General features: G+C 45.6%; 1 protein-coding gene across 1 annotated transcript in view; it reads right to left on the bottom strand.

Moving 5' to 3' along the window:
- The window catches only part of Fbxw8 (F-box and WD repeat domain containing 8), a 99655-nt gene that overhangs the window by 57050 nt on the left and 23123 nt on the right, over positions 1-19482 (bottom strand). The window contains exons 3-4 of the mRNA XM_020163664.2: positions 12880-13044; positions 9390-9478 (exon numbers count right to left, since the gene is read on the bottom strand). Coding sequence (XP_020019253.1) covers positions 9390-9478; positions 12880-13044 — 254 coding nt within the window. The remainder of the gene's footprint in view (positions 1-9389; positions 9479-12879; positions 13045-19482) is intronic.

The raw sequence follows: 19482 nt of genomic DNA on the forward strand, positions 1-19482 counted from the left end.
CCTAATAATTCTTCTCCCCATAGATCTGGGAGGGCCTGGCGTCAGGGGCTAGGTGTTGTTCTCAGCTAGGTATCTGATTTCCACAAGAATCAGACTGGAACAGCACTTGACACCTAGGAAGCCTCCAGAAAGGTCTCACCTCTGGACACCTTACTGAAAGAAACTTCAATTGGAGGGCCAACTGAAAACCCTCGGCAAAGCTGCTCGCAGCCCTCCACAGCATGTCCTCCACGCTCCCCTCACGGAAACACCCCTGCCCCTGCCCCCCCATTATCCACCTTCCTGAGTGCCTTCCCTCCTCAGGACCCAGCCCATGGGCTCACCTTGGACACCTGAATACTTTTAAAGCACCCAACATCAAGCACACTCAGATCAGCCAAACATGACTCTGCAGTGGGAGAGGGCACCAGTGCTTTGCATGCATTGCCAAGATGGAGCACTGCCAAGCAGATGGGTTCCAGCACACCTCAAGGCCTAGCTCAGGCCTCCCTCCTTGTGAAGGCTTCTGACTGCATTGCTATGCCCTTTACCTGAAGAGACAGTCAGCGTCACTATGGTCCTTATGTACAGACCACGTCTCCTCACTGCTGGCGATGCTCTATTACAGCACGATTAGCCTCACACACAGCTAATGCTAAAAAAAAAAACAAGCAGTGACTGGAAAGGGATACCTTTGGGCCACACCCGGACAGGCTAGAGGAGTACCTCATTATCTCCACTGCCTGCCTCCAGTGCTGGTGATGAATGCACCCACAATGCATACATCACCATGTGTTATTATTTTTCCGATTATTATTATTTCCAAGCAGATTAAATACAGGTCTAGACAACATAAGGCAAAGCCATTTATTTCAGTGAACATGAAATTTTCCATGGTCAGCCACATGAAGTAACTCCATTCTTTAAGGCCTATGAGCACGAGGCTCACACAAGCGTGCTGCAAACTTGACTAAGGGGTTGAAAAGCGCTCCAGGTCTCTACCACCAAAGGGAACAGGGGCTGTGCAACGGCTGGACCGCAGACTCTGACGCCCAAAAAGAGAAAGCACGATGTCTCAGGGGCTAGGCTGCGTGCTAGAGCTCACTCTAAGGACAGACACTTGCGCTCTACAACACTAGTTGTGGCGGGAGGCCTGGCCAAACGCTAAATACGATCTAAAAGCGCTTAACCACACTGGTGGCGGGGAGCACGAGCAGCTATCCAAAGGAGGTGGGAAAAAGGCTGATCCTTCTCCAGGGCTCCAGATGTCCCTACTGCTGCCTAATGACAATTACACTCAACCAATTAAGACAGCACAATGACAGTTGTATTGTCAGGAAGCCTTTGGACCCCAATGCTGATGGCTAACTAATACGTTAGCTGATGTGGCACTGGAGAAGAAAGAAGCCTTTTCCTGAGGAGTGATGAGGTGGCCAGGTTGGCACTGGTCGGTTACATCTTACTTTTTCTCTTTGTGGCAAGCTTGGTGGACCTCCCAACAACCAGGTCAGGGACCACAGCTGACTTTTGTTGAAAGAATGAGCATAAAGCCTGCCTGAGCTCAGCCCACCACAGCAACTGCCAATTTAAGATGATTTACCACCAAGGAACTTTCACTAGCTTGTAACTTTTCAATAGCCGACTTCTTATGCACACTAAGAGGCCAGAAGAAAAAGGAAGAAATGCTACCCAGCTGCAAACAGCCTCTACCTTTTTGCATGCATACCCGGCTTCCAAGCACAAGCTCCTACTTGCTAAAAACAAATTTGTTCACAGCTCTTCCTAACAACCTGGGGGTTGTTTTGATTTACGAGTGCTGAGAAGTAAGGTTAAGTGACTTACCCAAGGTCACAAGAAACATTTTAGTGGCACAGCTGGGACCAAAATGTGCCCAGGATTTTCTTATTCTGCTGCTTAGCCAACAAGCCAGTTTGCCCTTTCTAATGACAGCATTTAAACAAATACTGCTTTTAAGAGCCACCTCCACTTAAGTGCAGCGCAAGGACTCTGTCATTTTCAACACTCTCTCCCTTACGTGGTGCAGCCCCCGCCCTAATCCATCAATTCTACCACTATGCTTCAACTGGAAGGCGAGAAGCCAACAACAAAAGCTTCCTAAGGTAACAGGGAGCCCAGCCGTCCATACAGGACTGATGTGCAAGGATGCATAAAAAGGTCAGTGAAACTTCACCTGCCATAGGACTATCCCAGATGAAGTTCCAATTCTACCCGATCAGGTATCCACAGCAGCCTCAGGCCAGGAACTGCAAGTGGTTTCTTTTGTGTGTTAAGTCCCAAAACTGACAGTGGCTGCCTAGAGACCTGTGTTAAGAAGGATTCTAAAGCTGTACTCCAGGACCATTTGTGGCCAAGGCTGGCTGAGGAGTGAGGAGGGACAGCCCCATGCCCCACACAACACTCCTCCAGGCCAAGGGCTGGTTATCTTTCCAGACTCAGCAGAGGGCCTGGTCTGGCACAGAGCCAGGGTGCCCTTCCCTGGTGTGTTACGGTGTGGTGGTCTTCCCACCCTGATCTGTCATGGCTACCAGTTGCAGCCCCTGTTGACCTACGGACTCCTCATGAGCAAGGCTTGTGTGCGGAGCCCCGCGCTGAGTGCTACTGTGTTGCCACAATGAAGGATCTACTGACTGCAACCCAGAAGCTGAGGTGGGTAAGGCCTGCTGAGCATGAGGCAGGGGCCCCTAAAGGTGCAGGCTCACGTGCCAACAAGTATTTATGCCCTTAGCATGCAGAGGTTTTAAGAACTATGCACTTGCTCCATGCTTCCTTCAGCAGTACTCAAGCCTGCAAATCAATAAAAGCAAGAGTATTTATATTTTCAATGAAACGTAACTTGTTTTATGCAATTAACAAAATGAACTCAGTCCCGCAGTGCACAGTGGCTCTGTGGAAATGCACGATGGCAAACATCAAGCGGTGCTTACGACACATCAATTGAGAAATAATGAACGTCTTAATGGGCCTTACGAGACATGCACTGCACGCTTAAAGCCGCTTTCCATACGTCTCGGTTAATCACAATCAATAGAGTGAGAGTCAGTGAGGATTATGTGGAGTTGCTGGAGCTGTGGCCCTTGCCATTACTCCTTGGAGAAGCAGAGATGGATAAATGCAGCTGTGAGTTCATCAGTATTTATTAAGGAGATTCTAGAGCCCCTTCATTAAAGATATAATAATTGCAATACTGTCCTCAAGTCACTTATCAATATCTTACCTCAGACTTATTTACTAGAAGAGCATGTATCCCTCACAGTAGAAAATAAGTAATAAATTTAAAAGTGTTTTAAAAAAGAGGCCCCTAACGGGTAATGATCGAATTCCTTAAGGGAAACAGCTCAGGATCATAATAAGCAAAACAAAATCTATACCACAAGCTTGAAAGGAAAACTGTCACAATGAGTCTTTTGAAAAGGAGAAAGCTAGAAAGCATGTTCAGAGGGAAGTGTAAGTATGGGTGACATTTATCCAGTGCAACTTCACTGCCAGTAGTACACAGGAATTATTTTTCATTCATTCACATGAAACTTGCAGAGTATTAGGACCACCATTCCTGAGAACTTCAGTTCCTGAATAGAAAATATTTTAAAATTTGGGGTAAATACATAATATTTCAGATCAAAAACTCTGTTAGTATTTTGGCCTGGTTCATGGTCTATATAAGGGTACATTTTCAGTTACTGGGAAAGTGAGAAAAAATGCTTAAAAGCAAGGTATCTTAAGTTACCACAGATGACTATTTAAACTGATATTTAACTGGAAAACAATGACAAAAATTGTAAATGATACAAGTGTCAGGAGGCCAACTGAAGCAATCATACCAAAGTTCACACATATAAACCAGAACCTCCAGATTCTGCCTCATGTTTGCAGACCACTAGGGATCCTCTTGGCTCCGATGTCCAACTTGTGTGGATAATGGAGCTGATGATGGTAAAACAAATTTGTACCAGGTCACACCTGGCAGCTGAAGCGACAGCCAGAATTCACCTGGTTGTCAGAGAGGTGTCAGCCTTTTGCTATATATCTGCTCCACATGCTTGCCTCAAAGAGAATGAGCCGAAAGGGGACAACTACATATGTTCTGGGGGGAATAAAGAGGGCTCATATTTTGCAACATTAAATGATAGTTTTCTCTCCAACCCCATCTGGCAGAGGAGAAACCTGGATACACAAGAAAGGCAGGAGCTGTGTGCTGAAAGGGAGATCGCAGCAGCGGGAAACCAGGGGAAAGCATGAGTACTGAATAAAATCTCAACAGACACAAGGCACTTAGTATTTTTAAAAAGAAAGGGGGAAGTGGTCCTCTAATGTGAATAGAAAAGTGTGCGTCCTTATGCAAACTGAAATGCTTCAGACAATATGATCTTAAGTAACAGTGAGGAGGGAGTTTATTGCAAACCACCACCATACTCCTGGGCATCGGCTAAAAGCTTTTGGTGAGCTAATAGCTTAATGGCAGCAGAGCTGGCACAGGGCCTCCAAGGAGCCCCAGGCTTGACTTGCTTCCCAGGTTTTACCTGGGTGGCTCCCCTTCACTACTTACAGCACTCTAGCTGGCCCCAGGCCTCAGTTCTTGCACTGCAACCTTTCTGAACTCAAGAGGTCATGTGTTCAGAACTCTGTGACTTCCAGAATATGACTAGGGAAAAGGAGAACAGTCCAAGCATCTCATAAAATGGAACAAGGCCATTGTCATAGCCCTTCTATCATCTTTCCTCAGTGATAAACATATCATTCATTTGTTCATTCATCTTTGGTGCTGGGGATTGGACCGAGCATGCCTCTCACTTGCTAAGCAAACGCTCTTTCACTGAGCTGCACTCCCAGCCTTAAGTGTAATTTTAAAAACACTCTAAAGCTGGGAGCAGTGGCTTATGCCTATAATCCTAGCTCCTTGGGATCAGGAGGATCCTGGTTCAAGGCCAGCCCAGGGAAAAAGTTAGTGAGACCCCCCCCCATTGCCCCCCATTTCAACAAATAGATGGGTGTGGGTTCTTGTGCCTATCATCCCAACTATGTGGAGAGCATAAATAGGATAGTGGTCCAGGCTGGCCTGGGTATAAAAGCAAGACCTTATTGGAATAACACCTAAAGCAAAAGGGCTGGTAGCATGGCTCAAGCATGGAATACAAGGTAAATACACACAGGAAACCTCCCCAGCATTTCAGGAGGGCAGCCCTATCACACAGAAAATGCAGACAGACACTGAGCTGTGAGAAAAAGTCAGATGGCTGACTCTGTAGCTTGGTGACTTCTGAACATAAATTTTCTCCAAGAAATGGGAAATTTCAGCTGGAAAAGCAGTCATTGTTCTGTGTGAACTGCTAGTTACAGTGAGCAGAGCTCCTGCTGGCCCAGGCATTTCCTGGGATGCTGTGTACCTGCTAGAGAAGCAGTGTGGCCTGGCCAGAAGAGGCTCAGAGATGTGCGCACAAGAAAGTGTGAAGTCTTCATCCCATACACACTGTCCTCTGTGTTTCCTGGAGCCTGGGACTGGACTTAGGCTCTGATGGCACACAGATGCTTAATACAAGACCCCACCATTTCAAGAAAGATACAGCCAGTAAGAGCAAACACTGCCAAGAGGCTCAAGAGGAAAAGACCATTGGCACATCAACCAGAAAGTCAGCAGTGACCTCTGTGGGCACGAACAGGAAGGAGGGAGACATATTCAGGAGCAGGCTTTGAGGATGTTTGGGGTCTTGAACAGCTAAACTGAAGAACAGCTGAAGGCCTAGAATAAAAGCATTCCAAAATCACTCCTAATCTGAAAAATCATAAAAATTTATTACACTATGTCCAGTAATTCTACTTCTGTGCCCCTAGCCTAGGCAAATAATCAGGAATATCAGTATAATGGAAAAACTCTTTAATCCTACACTCTTACATGAAATTCAAAGTCCCTAGAACGGCATGTTTCATAATTTTTAAATAAAGAATATTTGTAAATATTTTGTAAATATTCGCAAAATGTGTAAACTTCTGTGCATAAAAAAACACATTACAAGCACGTGCTACACAGCCACATTTCGGTCAAGAGCAGACTGCATATGTGACGGTGGTCACATGGGATCATATGACGTGACATCATAGCTGTCTCAGCTTTTGCACATACAATCTATGACATCACCCATCAACACATTCCTCAGAATGTACCTCCGTTACGATATAATAAAACAGGAAATGACTATGTTCATTAGTAGGGGAATGAATGGGGAAATTAGGATATAATTATTCAAGAAATTTTGCAGTAAGTCAAAGAAAGTAATGAAAAATAACATAACATGAAAAAAAATCTCAATTTAGTGTGAAGTAAAAGGTCAAAAATGTAACATAAGCTATGATTATATTATGTAAAAATATGTATTGAAAAGCAGACTGAAAACCAATCCACCCACACCAAAATCAGTGTCAGAGGCAAGCTACGCTACATGGTGAAATTTAGGTGGCTTTCTCGTCTCCACTTTCTAATGTTTTTGCAAAAATAACATGGCTTTACTACCATTCTTAGACAAAAAGACACGTGTCACAAAAGGAAAACCAGAATGACACTGTAATGACAAAAACTCAGAGGAGCAAAGGGGACACTGTATGTGGATGTCACAGAAGGTCAGGGTCAGGCTCTGGACCTCCACCACCTCACTCAGAATGGATGCTCTGAAACTGGATCACTTCTAAAAAGTCCACGCAAGGTTTAAAACTATGATGTTTTAAGTTGGAACAATCATGAGATTAGAGCATGGACAAGAGAAATCAGGCATTTCTCCAATTTGCGGAAGAACATGGAGTACACACATGGAGGGGGAGGGCGTGTGTATTAAATTTTAGTGCTTGCTCTACACAAAGCAGTGTGTAAGCACTACAGAGCATTTCATGGAATACCACGTACTACTCCTTGTTTTAAAAGATGCTTAATGGAAGACACATATGCTACAGAGTTCAAATTATTTCTGGTCTGGCAGAGTGGCTGAAGCCTGTAATCCTAGTTCCTTGGGATGTACAGATTCAGAGGTTCATGGTTTGAGACCAGGCTGGGCAAAGAGCTTGCGAGACCCCATTTCAACCAATGGCTGGACATGGTGAAGCAAGCCTGTCGTCCCAGCTACAGGGAAGCACAAATAAGAGGATCCTGGTCCAGGCTAGCCCGGGACTAAAGTGAGACCCTGTCTCAAATATAACCAACACAACAAGGGCTGAGGACATGCCTCAATTAGTAGACCGTCTGCCTAGCAAGCATGAGGTCCTGAGTTCTAACATCAGTACTGCCACACACAAAAAGAATCATGTCTGAGCAGCTCTGAACAAACAAGCTGAGATGAGCACAGCGGTGAGAACCACATGGGAGGTGCTCAGCATCAGTCAGTGAGTTCATCAGGGGTGCTCTGGCTTTACCTGAAAAGGAAGGAAGGACCAAGACTGGGTCAACTGTAAGTCTAACTGCAATGAAAGTCACTGTGGGCCTTTGTAACCTAGCTCCAAACCAAGAACATTTGCAGAGAGAGCAGAAAAGGTGGGAAGAGGCAAGAGATTTTTCCAAGTCTTTGCTCTCTACCAATTATATGAAATAAATTTAATAGGCTTAAATGCAAAAAATGGTTTATAGTTAAACAAAACTAAGCCTGGAACAAATTCCACTTGTATAAAAGAAATTTTAAAAGGAAGAAGAAACTCAGTAGAAGAGAAAACATGGTGGTGACACTGTCTCTTTAAGAAGCTCCATGGAGAACATAACATTGATTGGAATGAGGTAACCACAAACTCCACTGGCTCAAATGAAAAGGGAGTCAAGAGCTGACCAGAAAACAAGCATTGTAACCGCTAGGTAAAATTTTAATGATAAACACAAGCTGCTCCACACACAAGCAAGACTGAAGACCTCATGCAAAGCCATCAACTTGAGGTTCTCTCAGAGAGGGGCCAGGAGGAGCCTCTCTGACCACAGCTCACGTTTCATCCTATTGATCCCTCAAACTCTGGCTTCTCTGGGCTCTGTGCTGCCTATTCTGTATGGCTGAACAAACCCCAGGGACAGGAGGGCAGGAGAGGAGGACTCGCAGCTGGCCTGCCTCTCTTTCCTTCAGGGGGGCTCCACATCCCGATAAACTCCTAATTGGCTTTTGGGATCAAAGTCCCTCCTTTATTTCTAATCTTTCAAGACTCTGTCAGCCCAATTTCAGCATTCTGTCCTCCAACATGTCCTTACCCCCGGGCACAGCCTTTTAAGCCGGGAGAGTACAAACACCTGTGTGGTTACCACTGGTCCTCAGCCCCTGCACACTGGAGCCCTGAGGTGCAGCGATGAGGGGAGAAGCCTGAGGCACCTAATAACTGGAGGGACAGAATGCCATATCTTTCTAAAAGTAATAGTTCTACATCGCTCTCAAGAAGGCATTAAGTGAACTCGGAACTGTAGCCAATAATCAAAACCTAAAGAAGAATCCCTCCTGGACAGATCTTATTTAAAACAGGAATAATCTTTCATGGGCATGGCTTACATAAAAAAATTCAGATAATCTGTTTGGGGTTTCAATTCAAATGGGGCTGTTTAAGGAATGCTTCTTAAGGAAGCTTTGCGAAAAAGCAGAAGCAGCCGACTTGGCAAGTGTTAACTGTTAAGTCCAAGGTTGCTCTGGTTTGGGGACTGTTGCAGGCGGAAGCCTTCCTGAGATGGCTCACTCTAAAGCTTATCCAGACTCAGAAAGTAAAGGTGCTAGTCTCCACTTTCTGGCATACAATTTGAGACTGTAAAGTATAAAATTTGAAGTTTATAGTTTGAAACTACAGTATAAGACATCTTCCTAAACCAGAAAGAAAACTGATTTTCTTCTACATTAAATAGATGCATGTACCTCTGTAGCAAAACATGAAGAATTTCTGAAAGCAGTAAGGATCAGAAGACAAAGGAATTTGCAGAAGCTAAAATTAAATTTCTTGGCCATAGAGACACAGAAGAAGCCTAGCTGCAGACAAGTGACGCGGCAAACATGTCCTGTGTGGTAGGGAAAGAAGAGTATATATGGCCACAGAGGCTTCAGAGCAAGTGAGTAAGAACAGGCCCCATTGGTGCCAACGCTTATTATTCTTGCTTGGCTTTTTTATGTCTTCATAAAATACAAACTGTTTGCCATAATGGACATACAGCATAACATGCCACAGGAGTGGTTAGAAAGCCAGGAAAGACACATTGAGACGAATGGGCTACACAGCCACTGCACACTGGCTTCTCAGCATGCACTGTAGAGCCCTCATGTCTGAGAGCACAGGCTCACCGAAAGCTCCCAGCCCCATGCAGCTCTGAGAGGGCCCGGGTCACGGTGCTCCCACGGCAGTGCGTAAAAAAATCAAAGACCATGAGAGGAAGAGCATTAAGCAGAAATGATTTTGCTTACCCAGCAATGACAACACCAGCATGAGAATGCACATCGCAGAGCACCGCGTCAGGAATGTGTTCCAGCTCGCTCACCGCACCTTTGCGACTCTGCATAAGGAAAAGAGATGCCGTTTATGCTGCCGTTGGGACAACTGGGAGACAAAGCACGTGGCTCTTCCCTACATCCCATAGAGACTTTCTTCTGCACACGCCCCACTCAAGGTATCTGGGGACAGTCAGCATGTCCAAGATCCTGGACTCCTGAAAGGCACCAACGAGTGTGTGAACGGTGATCCTTGCCTTGTCCTCAAGGAGATCACCAAATACGTGCACACAGGTGACTGGAATGCTGGGGCGCTGGTAATCCACGGGCACTCAGAAGTATCTTAGAAGTACATGAGGTATATTAAAGAGTTCAACTGAGAGAAGACAAAGTATTTAGTGACATTTTATCTGTTAACAGCTCGTAAAAGAGCTCTCAGAATAAAATGAAAAACTGACAGAGACTGGGACAAGGGAAGGGAGAAGAAAAGACATTTCTGACTGCAAGGTCAGGATTCCTGGAAATGGTCCTTAAGGAAAACCTAAACTTGGGTTGCTCATGAGGAGAGAGGGAGATGTTTTTTCCGCTATGTGCCTTTTTGTGATTTTTAATTACCATGATCATTAATTATTAATTCAGAAAACATACCAAATAATTATTATGAAAATAAAAATAAAGGGAATCTGAAGGGATATAAATTGTTTACATGTGAAAGGTTGGGAAAAGTAAGATAGTTAAGCCAAAAAGCAAATGTGAATAGAGGTATTCAAGAACAGCAAGTGACATGAAGTGTCAGTTTTGCTGGTCTGGCATCAGACCATCAGTATGGGAAATAGAGTGTGCAGCAAGTGTTCAGCCCACTCCTGAATAATACTATTAGGAAAGAGGTGAGGATGAGCCTTCCACTACAATGAACATCTATCTACTCAGCAGTTATGCTCCCGAAACTGGCAAGACAGTTTGTACAGTGGTTATAACTTAGTCCAAGGGCCAAGTCCACAGCTGAGGGTCAAAACTGGACACATCCAGGAGGAGCTGCCCAGCTAGTGGAGCTGTGGGGTGAGGGGAAAGACCTGTGAGTCATCGGAGCAGGGCCACTGCCAAAGTTACAAGAATAGAACAGAAGAGCTCTTTTGAGTGCAAAGGTGTTGAAAGAAAAAGAGAAGTCTTCCAGCAGGCAGCAGTTGCCCTGCTTGCTTGAGCTCCAATCCCACACTGGCATTTGAATGGTAGAGAAATCCTAGAACGCCAGGATAAAAACAAGCTTATACAAACACCCATGGTGTGGCACCATCCTCACTTTCTCAACCCCATTCCCAGGAAGCGCTAAACAAACTGCAGGTCTAGGTAAGTTCATGCACCGCAGCTGGTCATCCCCTTATGCTGAGGTACCTGAGAACTCTGGGGTTCCCCCCGACACTGACCTCGGAGGTACTAAACCAAACTGCCTGCCCAACACATCCTGATGCTGACCTCAAATAGGACAACGTGTCTGTGTGCAAACACTTAGGAGCTTCAAGAGCCAACAAGGCTTGGGCACTGAGCACGGGCCAGGCTCTGCGGGAGGGCAGCAAGAGCATTACTATGGTCACCCCACTCTGTCCACTGCAGAGATGAGACTGTGGGGACTGCGAAGGTTCAGCGGCCTCCCTACTGCTGTCTTTCCTGTTTTGTAAGAATTCCAGCATAGCATTTAATTTAATGAATTAAATTAAATTAATGAATTTCATTAATTTAATGAAAGTTATCACTTAAAATCTCACCCGTTAGTCCTCATTGTTCAGTGTCAGGAAATGGGCACAAGACACTCCAAATAGCAGTCTCCCTCACAGGCTGCTGCACTACTAAGGAGTTCACTCAACTGTTGGCAGTTTACAGAGCACATGCGGCAGTTCTGTGCTCGTTACAGAAAAGCATTAAGTGGACGTTCAGAGCAGCTGCATGTAGTTGTAAGGTTTCTGTGATGAGGTGGGTCTGTGAACACCTTCAGTTCTGCCAGCACCAGCACAAGTGAGGATGTGTCACGTCCTTCATGGCTTTCTCTCCCATCAAAGAGGAAGCAAACAACTTAGTTTCTGCTCTCCCTCAGGGTGTGACATCTTGAATTCAAGCCAGGGGGACATGCTCATAAATCTCAACGACATCTCTCCTTCCTGGACAGAAAGGCCCAAGTTACCTCAACTCTCAATCTTCCACGTGGCACCTCTACTTTCTGCCCCAAGGTTGTCTGAGCAGCTTTCTTTGTCAAACCTTTCACCCGCCTCTCATGTATGTCCATCACAAGACCTAACCAGGTGTACAGGCGCCAAATGAGCCAAATTAGTTTATTACCTTCTGTGGATGCAAATGGACACCAGGGGGCCACTGGTGACTCTGCTTGGTCAGTGTCTTAACACCTAACAAAGAATCATCATGCTAGTTCTCTTTAGATCACTGGTTCTCCACCAGGGGCAGTTTTGTCCTCCCCCTTCCCCCGGGACCTCTGGCAATATCTGAGATAGCTAAGCTGTCACACTGGAAAGAGGAGATGCTAGTGGCAGCCCATGGATAGACCCAAGGGTGCAGCTGGACATTCTGTAAAGTATAGGAAGCTCCCTCCCTCCCCCATCCAAAAACAGAATGAGCTTCCCAATGTGACTAGAGCTGGGGTTGAGGAGCCCTAAATGATAGAAACACTGCTCACACGAACAAGGACACTGCTGGAATGGACTGCTTGCTCCCATCAAGCCTATGGGTCATAATCCGGTTATGAGGTAACTAGGGACGGACTCACCTTTAGGCAATGTCACCATCGGTAATACACAGAAGCTGTTCATCTCAAGGTCTATTAGGACTGACCTTTACAGGCTCTTTGCAGGCAATAGCACAGTCCTATCCCTTCCCTCCAAGTGGGCAAGGAGGGCTGCTATGCACTCTCACCTGCCGTGCCTCACACAGCTCTAGGTAACTTGCTTCCTGACAGTTATCTCCTGTAGAAACGCTGCTCTGTGCAAATGCTTAGCTGTGATCTAATATTTCTGCAGAGACTTGAAGTGATAAATGCTAGGGCGGCAAGCCAGTGGGTTAGGCAAGGGAGGCGCAGACGGCATGCGGATCTTTGTGTCTCCCTCCCGTAGCTCCTACTGCATTCGTGTGAGGCAGTGCTTTGCCTTCTCCGTCCCTCCAGGAGGTGAGGGAAGTGCAAGGGGGCTGCGGTGCACATGCCTCCAACAACCCTAACCAGCAACAGGGAAGCAACTTGCAGCTCGGCTCAGCCCTCCCATGTGGACAGCAGGAGGACGCTCCCGGGCACTGTGGCTGACAGCAGAGAAGAACGAAATGGGCAACAACTCGCCAATACTAAAGGACCCCTCGTCACACTGCACACCCTCGGTTCTGGCAGTGAGCCTCGGCTGCATCTGAAGGTTTGGACTCCCGTGTCCTTGCAGGCTACCTTCCCCAGCTAAAGCTACTGGCCACTGCCCACCTTCCAGTTGGTCCGTAACATGTGCTCTTTGGCACGGCACTCTTGGAAGATGAGCTTCCAGCACGAGTAGTCAGAGATGCTGCTCTCCAGTAGGTGCCCTTCCTGCTGGCACAGCCGGTACCACAACACCTCATCCTCAGCAATCACCTTCCACGTCTTGCTGACCTGCAACAGCAGAAACGACACAAATGTCAGACTGCGCAATTAGAGAGGCCCCTTGCCATCCAAAACTCAATCAACACCTAGATTACTGCCCTGGGCTTATGGCAGAATAAAATGTCTCATTAATAAAACACTCCGAGGTGGAAAAAATACAGCAAATGTTTCCAGTTTTATCTTTCAAGATTTCAAAACTGTTGTACCACATGTAATGCCACATTTTAGACTGCCTGGTTATATCGCCATCTAACAAATGAGACAGAAATACACAGCTCTATGAAATGTAAAAATGCATGCTCTGACATGGTGACCAGCTACAGACACTCACAGCTTTTCAGAGCAGAATCTCTTTACTTTTACCAGCAGTGCTGAATTTCCATCTTATGCAATGTGGGACTGATGACCTCTGAAATGAAAGGCTGTAATAAAATGAATATCCATTGAGTTAAATTTCTGGTTATATAAAAATCCAACTTGTTTTACATGTGAAAGCTTAGATTTTAAATGGCTAGATTTTAAAAAATATTTAACAGAACATTCAAGCTGTTCACCATGAATATAAGATGTGATAGACAGAAATTAATGTTATGTCTGGCCCAAATCTCAAATCCCAAGAGTACCCAGAGGAAATACTATTAGTATTTTGTTTTCCAACCCTGATTTAGGGAACAACGGATTTACTTCATCCCAGGAAAATATACCCAGTAAGCCAGACTACAAAAGCTGGACTCTGCTGGCCAGACGAGATGCTGACCCAGCAAATGTGTTGATCAGGCAGGGTCAAGGACTCCATGCCTGCTGCCATCCAGGGCTGACCCTCACTCCTGAAACACTGAGACATGTGAGAATCTATGCTCTTTAACACTCTTTTCAAACCACTTCAGACCTGAGTCAGAGCTAATAAAAGAGAGTGTGACAGAGGGAGAGCACACTGCTTGCCAGCACACCCTCACTGCTCAAGGTGGCCCTAGCTGATGCAGACTTAGGGAACACTTGCTGGACAGCAGAAATGAAAACCTATGAAAACAGCAAGAACACTGACAAAAATGGTAATGATCGACTTTTTAAGAAATTAGGAATTAGTTAAAGGCTTGAAACAGTCTAAGAAGCATGGTTCAGAAAAATAGCTGAATCTCAGTAAGAACGATGACCTGAGAGTCATTTTAACTTGCACTTATCCCAGCTCTTCCTCCAGCTCCTCCACAGCCTTCAAAACCAACAGCTTAGCAGCCATTGTAGGAGCCAGGTAGATTTAGTGCTCCCCCAAAATCCACTTCCCAAAGAGCTGTCCCCATTTGACCTGTCTGGCAGCTAGCTTGTCTCGAGTGACTGACTGCACGCTCTCTGTGTCCTATCTCCAGGGCCCTGGTTCCACACACTCAGTGTTAGGATCACACTGCAAGTCCCCGACAAGGCACTTCCAGTTGGGACTAACAAGATCCTGACAAAGCTTAAAAGGGAACCTGGGAAGTAGGATGGCCACAGATCTCTGAAAGGCCAGTATGTTCCTGGGAGTCAGAAAGCCTTATATATGTGCAGCACTGCGCTCGTGCCAAGGAAAGCCTGAAAAGGCATCACCTTTCGGCCTGGCTGGCCCTAAGTGCTGCACAAACAGAAAGTGAAGGCTAAGGCAGAGCTCTGACAGTGAAGGAGGGCCCCAACCCGAACAGGGCCCCCGCAAAACCCCCGGGCTAAGTGGCTACTCCATTGAAGGAGGCTCTATCTGATCACTAGCTATCCAGGCAGGACTTCAGTGCCACACACAATAAAGAACACAGTCTATAGAGAGAAGGTTCAGGAAAGTCACTTAAACAAACGGCAGCAGACACAGCGACAACAAGTAGTAAGAAGGAATTCTGCAGAGGTGGGAGAATCTAATTCCCACAGTTACCACACTGTGTTATCTTAAATGCTCAGTTATGAACATTAAAGTATGAGCCAGGCAAAGAAACTGGAAAGTAGGACCTGCGCACAGGGGGAAAAGCAGCCATTAGGAACTGCCCCTGAGGACATCCAGACAATGGACTCAGTGAGCAGAGGCTTTAGATCAGCCATTATAAACATGCTCAAACACTAGGAAAAGCATGTCTAAAGAAACAAAGGAAAGTATGAAAACAACGTCTCAGCAAATAACACTGATAAAGAGACAGAACACTGACAGAGATAGAGATTATTTCTTAAAGGAACCAAGCAGAAGTTCTGGAGTTAAAAAGTACAGTAACTGAAACAAACAATTCACTGAGACAATTCAATGGCAAATTTGAGGGCTGGGTGTGGTGGTGCACAACTGTAATCCCAACTCTGTGAGGAGTTCAGACAGGAGTACTGACGTTCAAGGCTAGCCCAGACAAAATGTTAGACCTTAGCTCAAAAGCACCTGGACATATACACATGCCTGCAGTTCCAGCTCTGTGGGAGGCAGAATTCGAGGACCACAGTCCACAGTGAGCCCCAGGGAAAAGCGGAAGAGTCTAACTAAAAACTGAACTAAAGCAGAAAGGGATGGCAGTGTGGATCAAGTGGTAGAGCACTTGACCAGCAACTCAAACTACAGTGCTGCCAAAAATAATAACAAACTTAAGTTTCCAGAAAAGTCTGCAAATTTAAAAGTGGTCAATTGAGATTATCCAGCCCAAGGGAAAAAATCTGAAGAAAATTAACAGAGCCTCAGAGACATGTGAACACCATCCAAGTGTACCAATACACAGTGGCACAGAGCAGGGTTTTGGTAAACTTTTAGAATTGACTGGGCATTAATCCAAGCTAGATGTTTTAAGTTAAGATGGCCATTGTAATCCCCAGGACAACCATTAAGGAAACTCAAAGCATTTAGTAAAAGAAGCAACCAGGGGATTAAAGTGGCCCATTAGAAAATATCTATTTAGCACAAAAGACAGCAGAAATGAAAGAACAGGGAACAAAAAAGACACATGACAATACAGAGGCCAAACTTGCAAAATAAAAATCAGTTGCAATCTAAGAACTCAGCCTCAGTCTCAGACTTCCTGATTTTTCCATCTCAGGCAAACTCAAGCAAAAAATAACCATTTTACCTTATTCAGCCAAAAGCTTGTCAGGGCAGCACTGACCAATTTGACACCTGGATGGCACATTAAAGTCTGATTCCTTCACTGCACTCATGTGCGCGAGCTCCACGTGAGGCAGTCACATCACCTAAGTCCCTCTCTCCTTGGTCATGTCATCACTGGTCTACACACTATCCACTCCTTTCAACTTTACATGGAGCCTGAAGCATAGCAAGTTAGCCCAGATGGCATAAGAAAGTGGCAAGGCTTCTGTCATTTTCTGAACCAAAGTTGCCACACTAGCACAAGTCCTCAGTGGCATGGCATGAAGAATTCAGAGAGGTTTTAGAGATCAACAGTCCGTCTCCTCATTACAAAAGGCTTCACAACAACCCTGCTGGTGGAGGTGTAGGCAATCCTGGAATGCCAGTAGGGAGCTGACCTCCCAAACCAGCTCCATCACAAGCCAGTCCCACTGTTGAAATGGCTTCCTTCCATTGTGCTGAAAACTGTTCCACCTACGCTCCACCTACGCCCTGACGCTGCCCTTTTGAAGAAGAAAGCTATTCACTCTTCCACCAGCGTCCCATGACTAGCTGAAGACAGCTGTCACATCCCCTGGGCATATCTTCTGTCCTAAATTCTGCAATAGCCCTCTTCAAATAAGGTGCTCAGAGCTGAGTTCAGAGCCGCACAGGTGGGCTACCGAGTGCCATCGACAGAAGGACCTTACTAGACATTCAAGGTTTTGTTTATTTGTGATGCTGGGGCTGGAACCCAGGGCCTCTCACACACTAAGCAAGTGCTCTACCATACCCTCCTGTTTCAGCTTGCTGCTTCACCTGTAGACAGGCATCATTAGGAGACTAGTGGTCCACTAAAGCTTCTGGAATCTAAGACTCTAAGGCAGACAAAAATATATAAAGAAAATTCCAGATATCACCCTCAGTAAGAAACATAGTAGTACTGACCAGCTTAAAGCGCCTCAGCAGCTCTCGCTGTTCACATTCTCACTCCTCCCTCAGCAACCTTACACTGGTGTTCATCACTCTTTAGGGTCTTCATAGACACAAACTGGAATTCAATTTTTTTTTTAAAAAGTCCCAACTTCTTACTTTCAAAGTACTATTTTTACACCTAAAATTTTAACTTTCTAAACTTCTTACCCATATTAAATAGCACCTCAGTGTCTGCCCATCTTCCCCCCACCAGCATTTAAGCTCCCTCAGATCATCTCTGAACCCCAATTCTGTCACTCACTGCATTAGTTCCTTCTCCCATCCATAAGTTGTCAGCAAAATACAGTCTGTGGGCCTTCGTGTCTTAATTATTTAAAAAAGAACAAAAGTTAACCAGGATGGGGCTGAGGCTGAAGACACAGCCCTGAGGCCAACTACTGGGACCCATCCCGCAGCCGACATGGATCCATTAAGCCGCAAACCCCCCCCCCCCCCCACCAAAGCCACGGCATCAGTTACAATCCACTCACCACACTGTCATCCCCACACTCCTCCATCTCAGCCATAAGGGCACAGGAAACAAACCCTCATCTGATTACAAGTGGTCAGGCAATAAACGATAGGCTCAATAACAGGGAGCCCCAGTTTTGACTACACAGAATACCGTGGTTTTATTTCTGGCATGTGTGGTCCACAGCTGAGCCTACCATGAGACCCATTGGTATGTGTCCATCTGTCTGTGCCAGAGTGAGTCTGAGCACTAGGCAATCATGAAGCACCAACATCAGCTGTGATGGAGCCAGCCACAAGTCCAATAGTTCCAGAGCAGAGTGCATCCCCCTGCAGACCCCTGGAGCTCAGAGTGAATGAGGTGTAAGACAAGGAGTAGCATACGCAAACACTAGCGGCTTTATTCTCCAGGGCAGCTTTATTCCGGACCTTGGGACACATGACCCTTTTCTGTAAAAATTATAAGATGAAATTTTGTAAAAATCCCACAGTGTAACTAATGAACAAGTCTCAGAGTAGCTATGAGATCATACAAATGTAATCATTATTTATTATAGCGACCAGCACTACCCCAAGCATGTCAAGTACATCAATGGCTCCTCAGAGCGTTGATAGGTTTCAAACAAAGGGTTCCATAGTCAAATGAGTCTTTTTAAAAACACTGGTTAAATAAAACGACAGCAGATTCTCAGAACGTTTAATAGACTGACGTGTACTGCTTACCTCTAAGATGGGGATAAGGAACAGTATTTTCTAAACTTCCTTGATCCCTAACCTCTCCTGGCAAGGAGCAGCTCAAAACCCCAGTGCTCTGCAGGTCCATCAGTTAAGATATGAGCCCCACAGCCAGCAGTCCTCACCTACCTTCCACCTCACCTGCCAGTGTATGAGAACCAAGATGAATCCAAAAAAGGACTTTTAAATTCCATACTCCAAACATTAGCCACAAGGAAGGTGCACTCTTCCTCCCCAGAAAGAGCCTCTGAAACACCAGCATCTTAGGAGTCAAAGCCAGTGCTCAGTGATCACACACGAGAAGATCTCAGTTAAAGTGAACTTCTGGATGCCTCATCACAAGAACCGAGCCATACAAATTTCAGTCACTTTAAAATGGAAAAAATTTTCAGTGAAAAATTTTCAGGAAGCCTCCACCATCTTAGACCTTAAAAAACTTTGGAAGCTACAAGCATATTTTTTGACATTTTCAAGGAAAAGGCCAGGTTATTTTTTTGTGGGTAGTGCTTGATTTATTCATTTTTAAAAAACCAGTTCTTATATACAAAACAAGATTGGTTTTGTTTTCAAGGGTTAAATGCAGTCTTTAAAAAAATCTAAGTTGAAGCATGGATCACATGGAGCTGTTTCTCCCAGAGGCACTTACGTAAACGAATGTGCCACACTGAAGCTAACACAGGCTGTTGAGATGGCTCAGGAGAGTAACGAGAACACAGGTGCCACTCCTCACAGCCCCAGTGAGCAGACAGATGCTCACTGTATATGACATTTTGCACGTCTGCATTCGGGCACAGAAGTGAATTACTATTAAGACCCAGGTGCACAAGGTATAGAAAATGACAGGTTAGAATACCAACAAAATTCAGCTACAGAGTAGACCATATGTTGCAGCTAAGGCCAGGATGTCGAGTTCCAAAACAATGAAGACACTGTGACCCTCAGTGCCCAGCATGGTTTCTGTCCCCACGGTAGCCACAGGTACCTTGGTACCAAGGTAGTGCCACCTAGCCTAGCCTCAAGGACCAGAGACCACTGCCTTCAGTCAAGTGTGGGCACCAGTGAGGCCCTCTGGTTTGCCTCTGGAAAGCAGGCCACAGAAAGCCAGGCAAAGGGCTGGCTTGGTTGCTTGGTCACACCAACCAGCTCCAGGTCCTGCAAGGCAGGTGTGGGGAAGGCCTGTGCCATGCTGGGCTATTCACTCGTGTCACAAACTA

The sequence above is a fragment of the Castor canadensis genome, chromosome 18 (assembly GCF_047511655.1).
Source record: "Castor canadensis chromosome 18, mCasCan1.hap1v2, whole genome shotgun sequence".
Taxonomy (NCBI): Eukaryota; Metazoa; Chordata; class Mammalia; order Rodentia; family Castoridae; genus Castor; species Castor canadensis.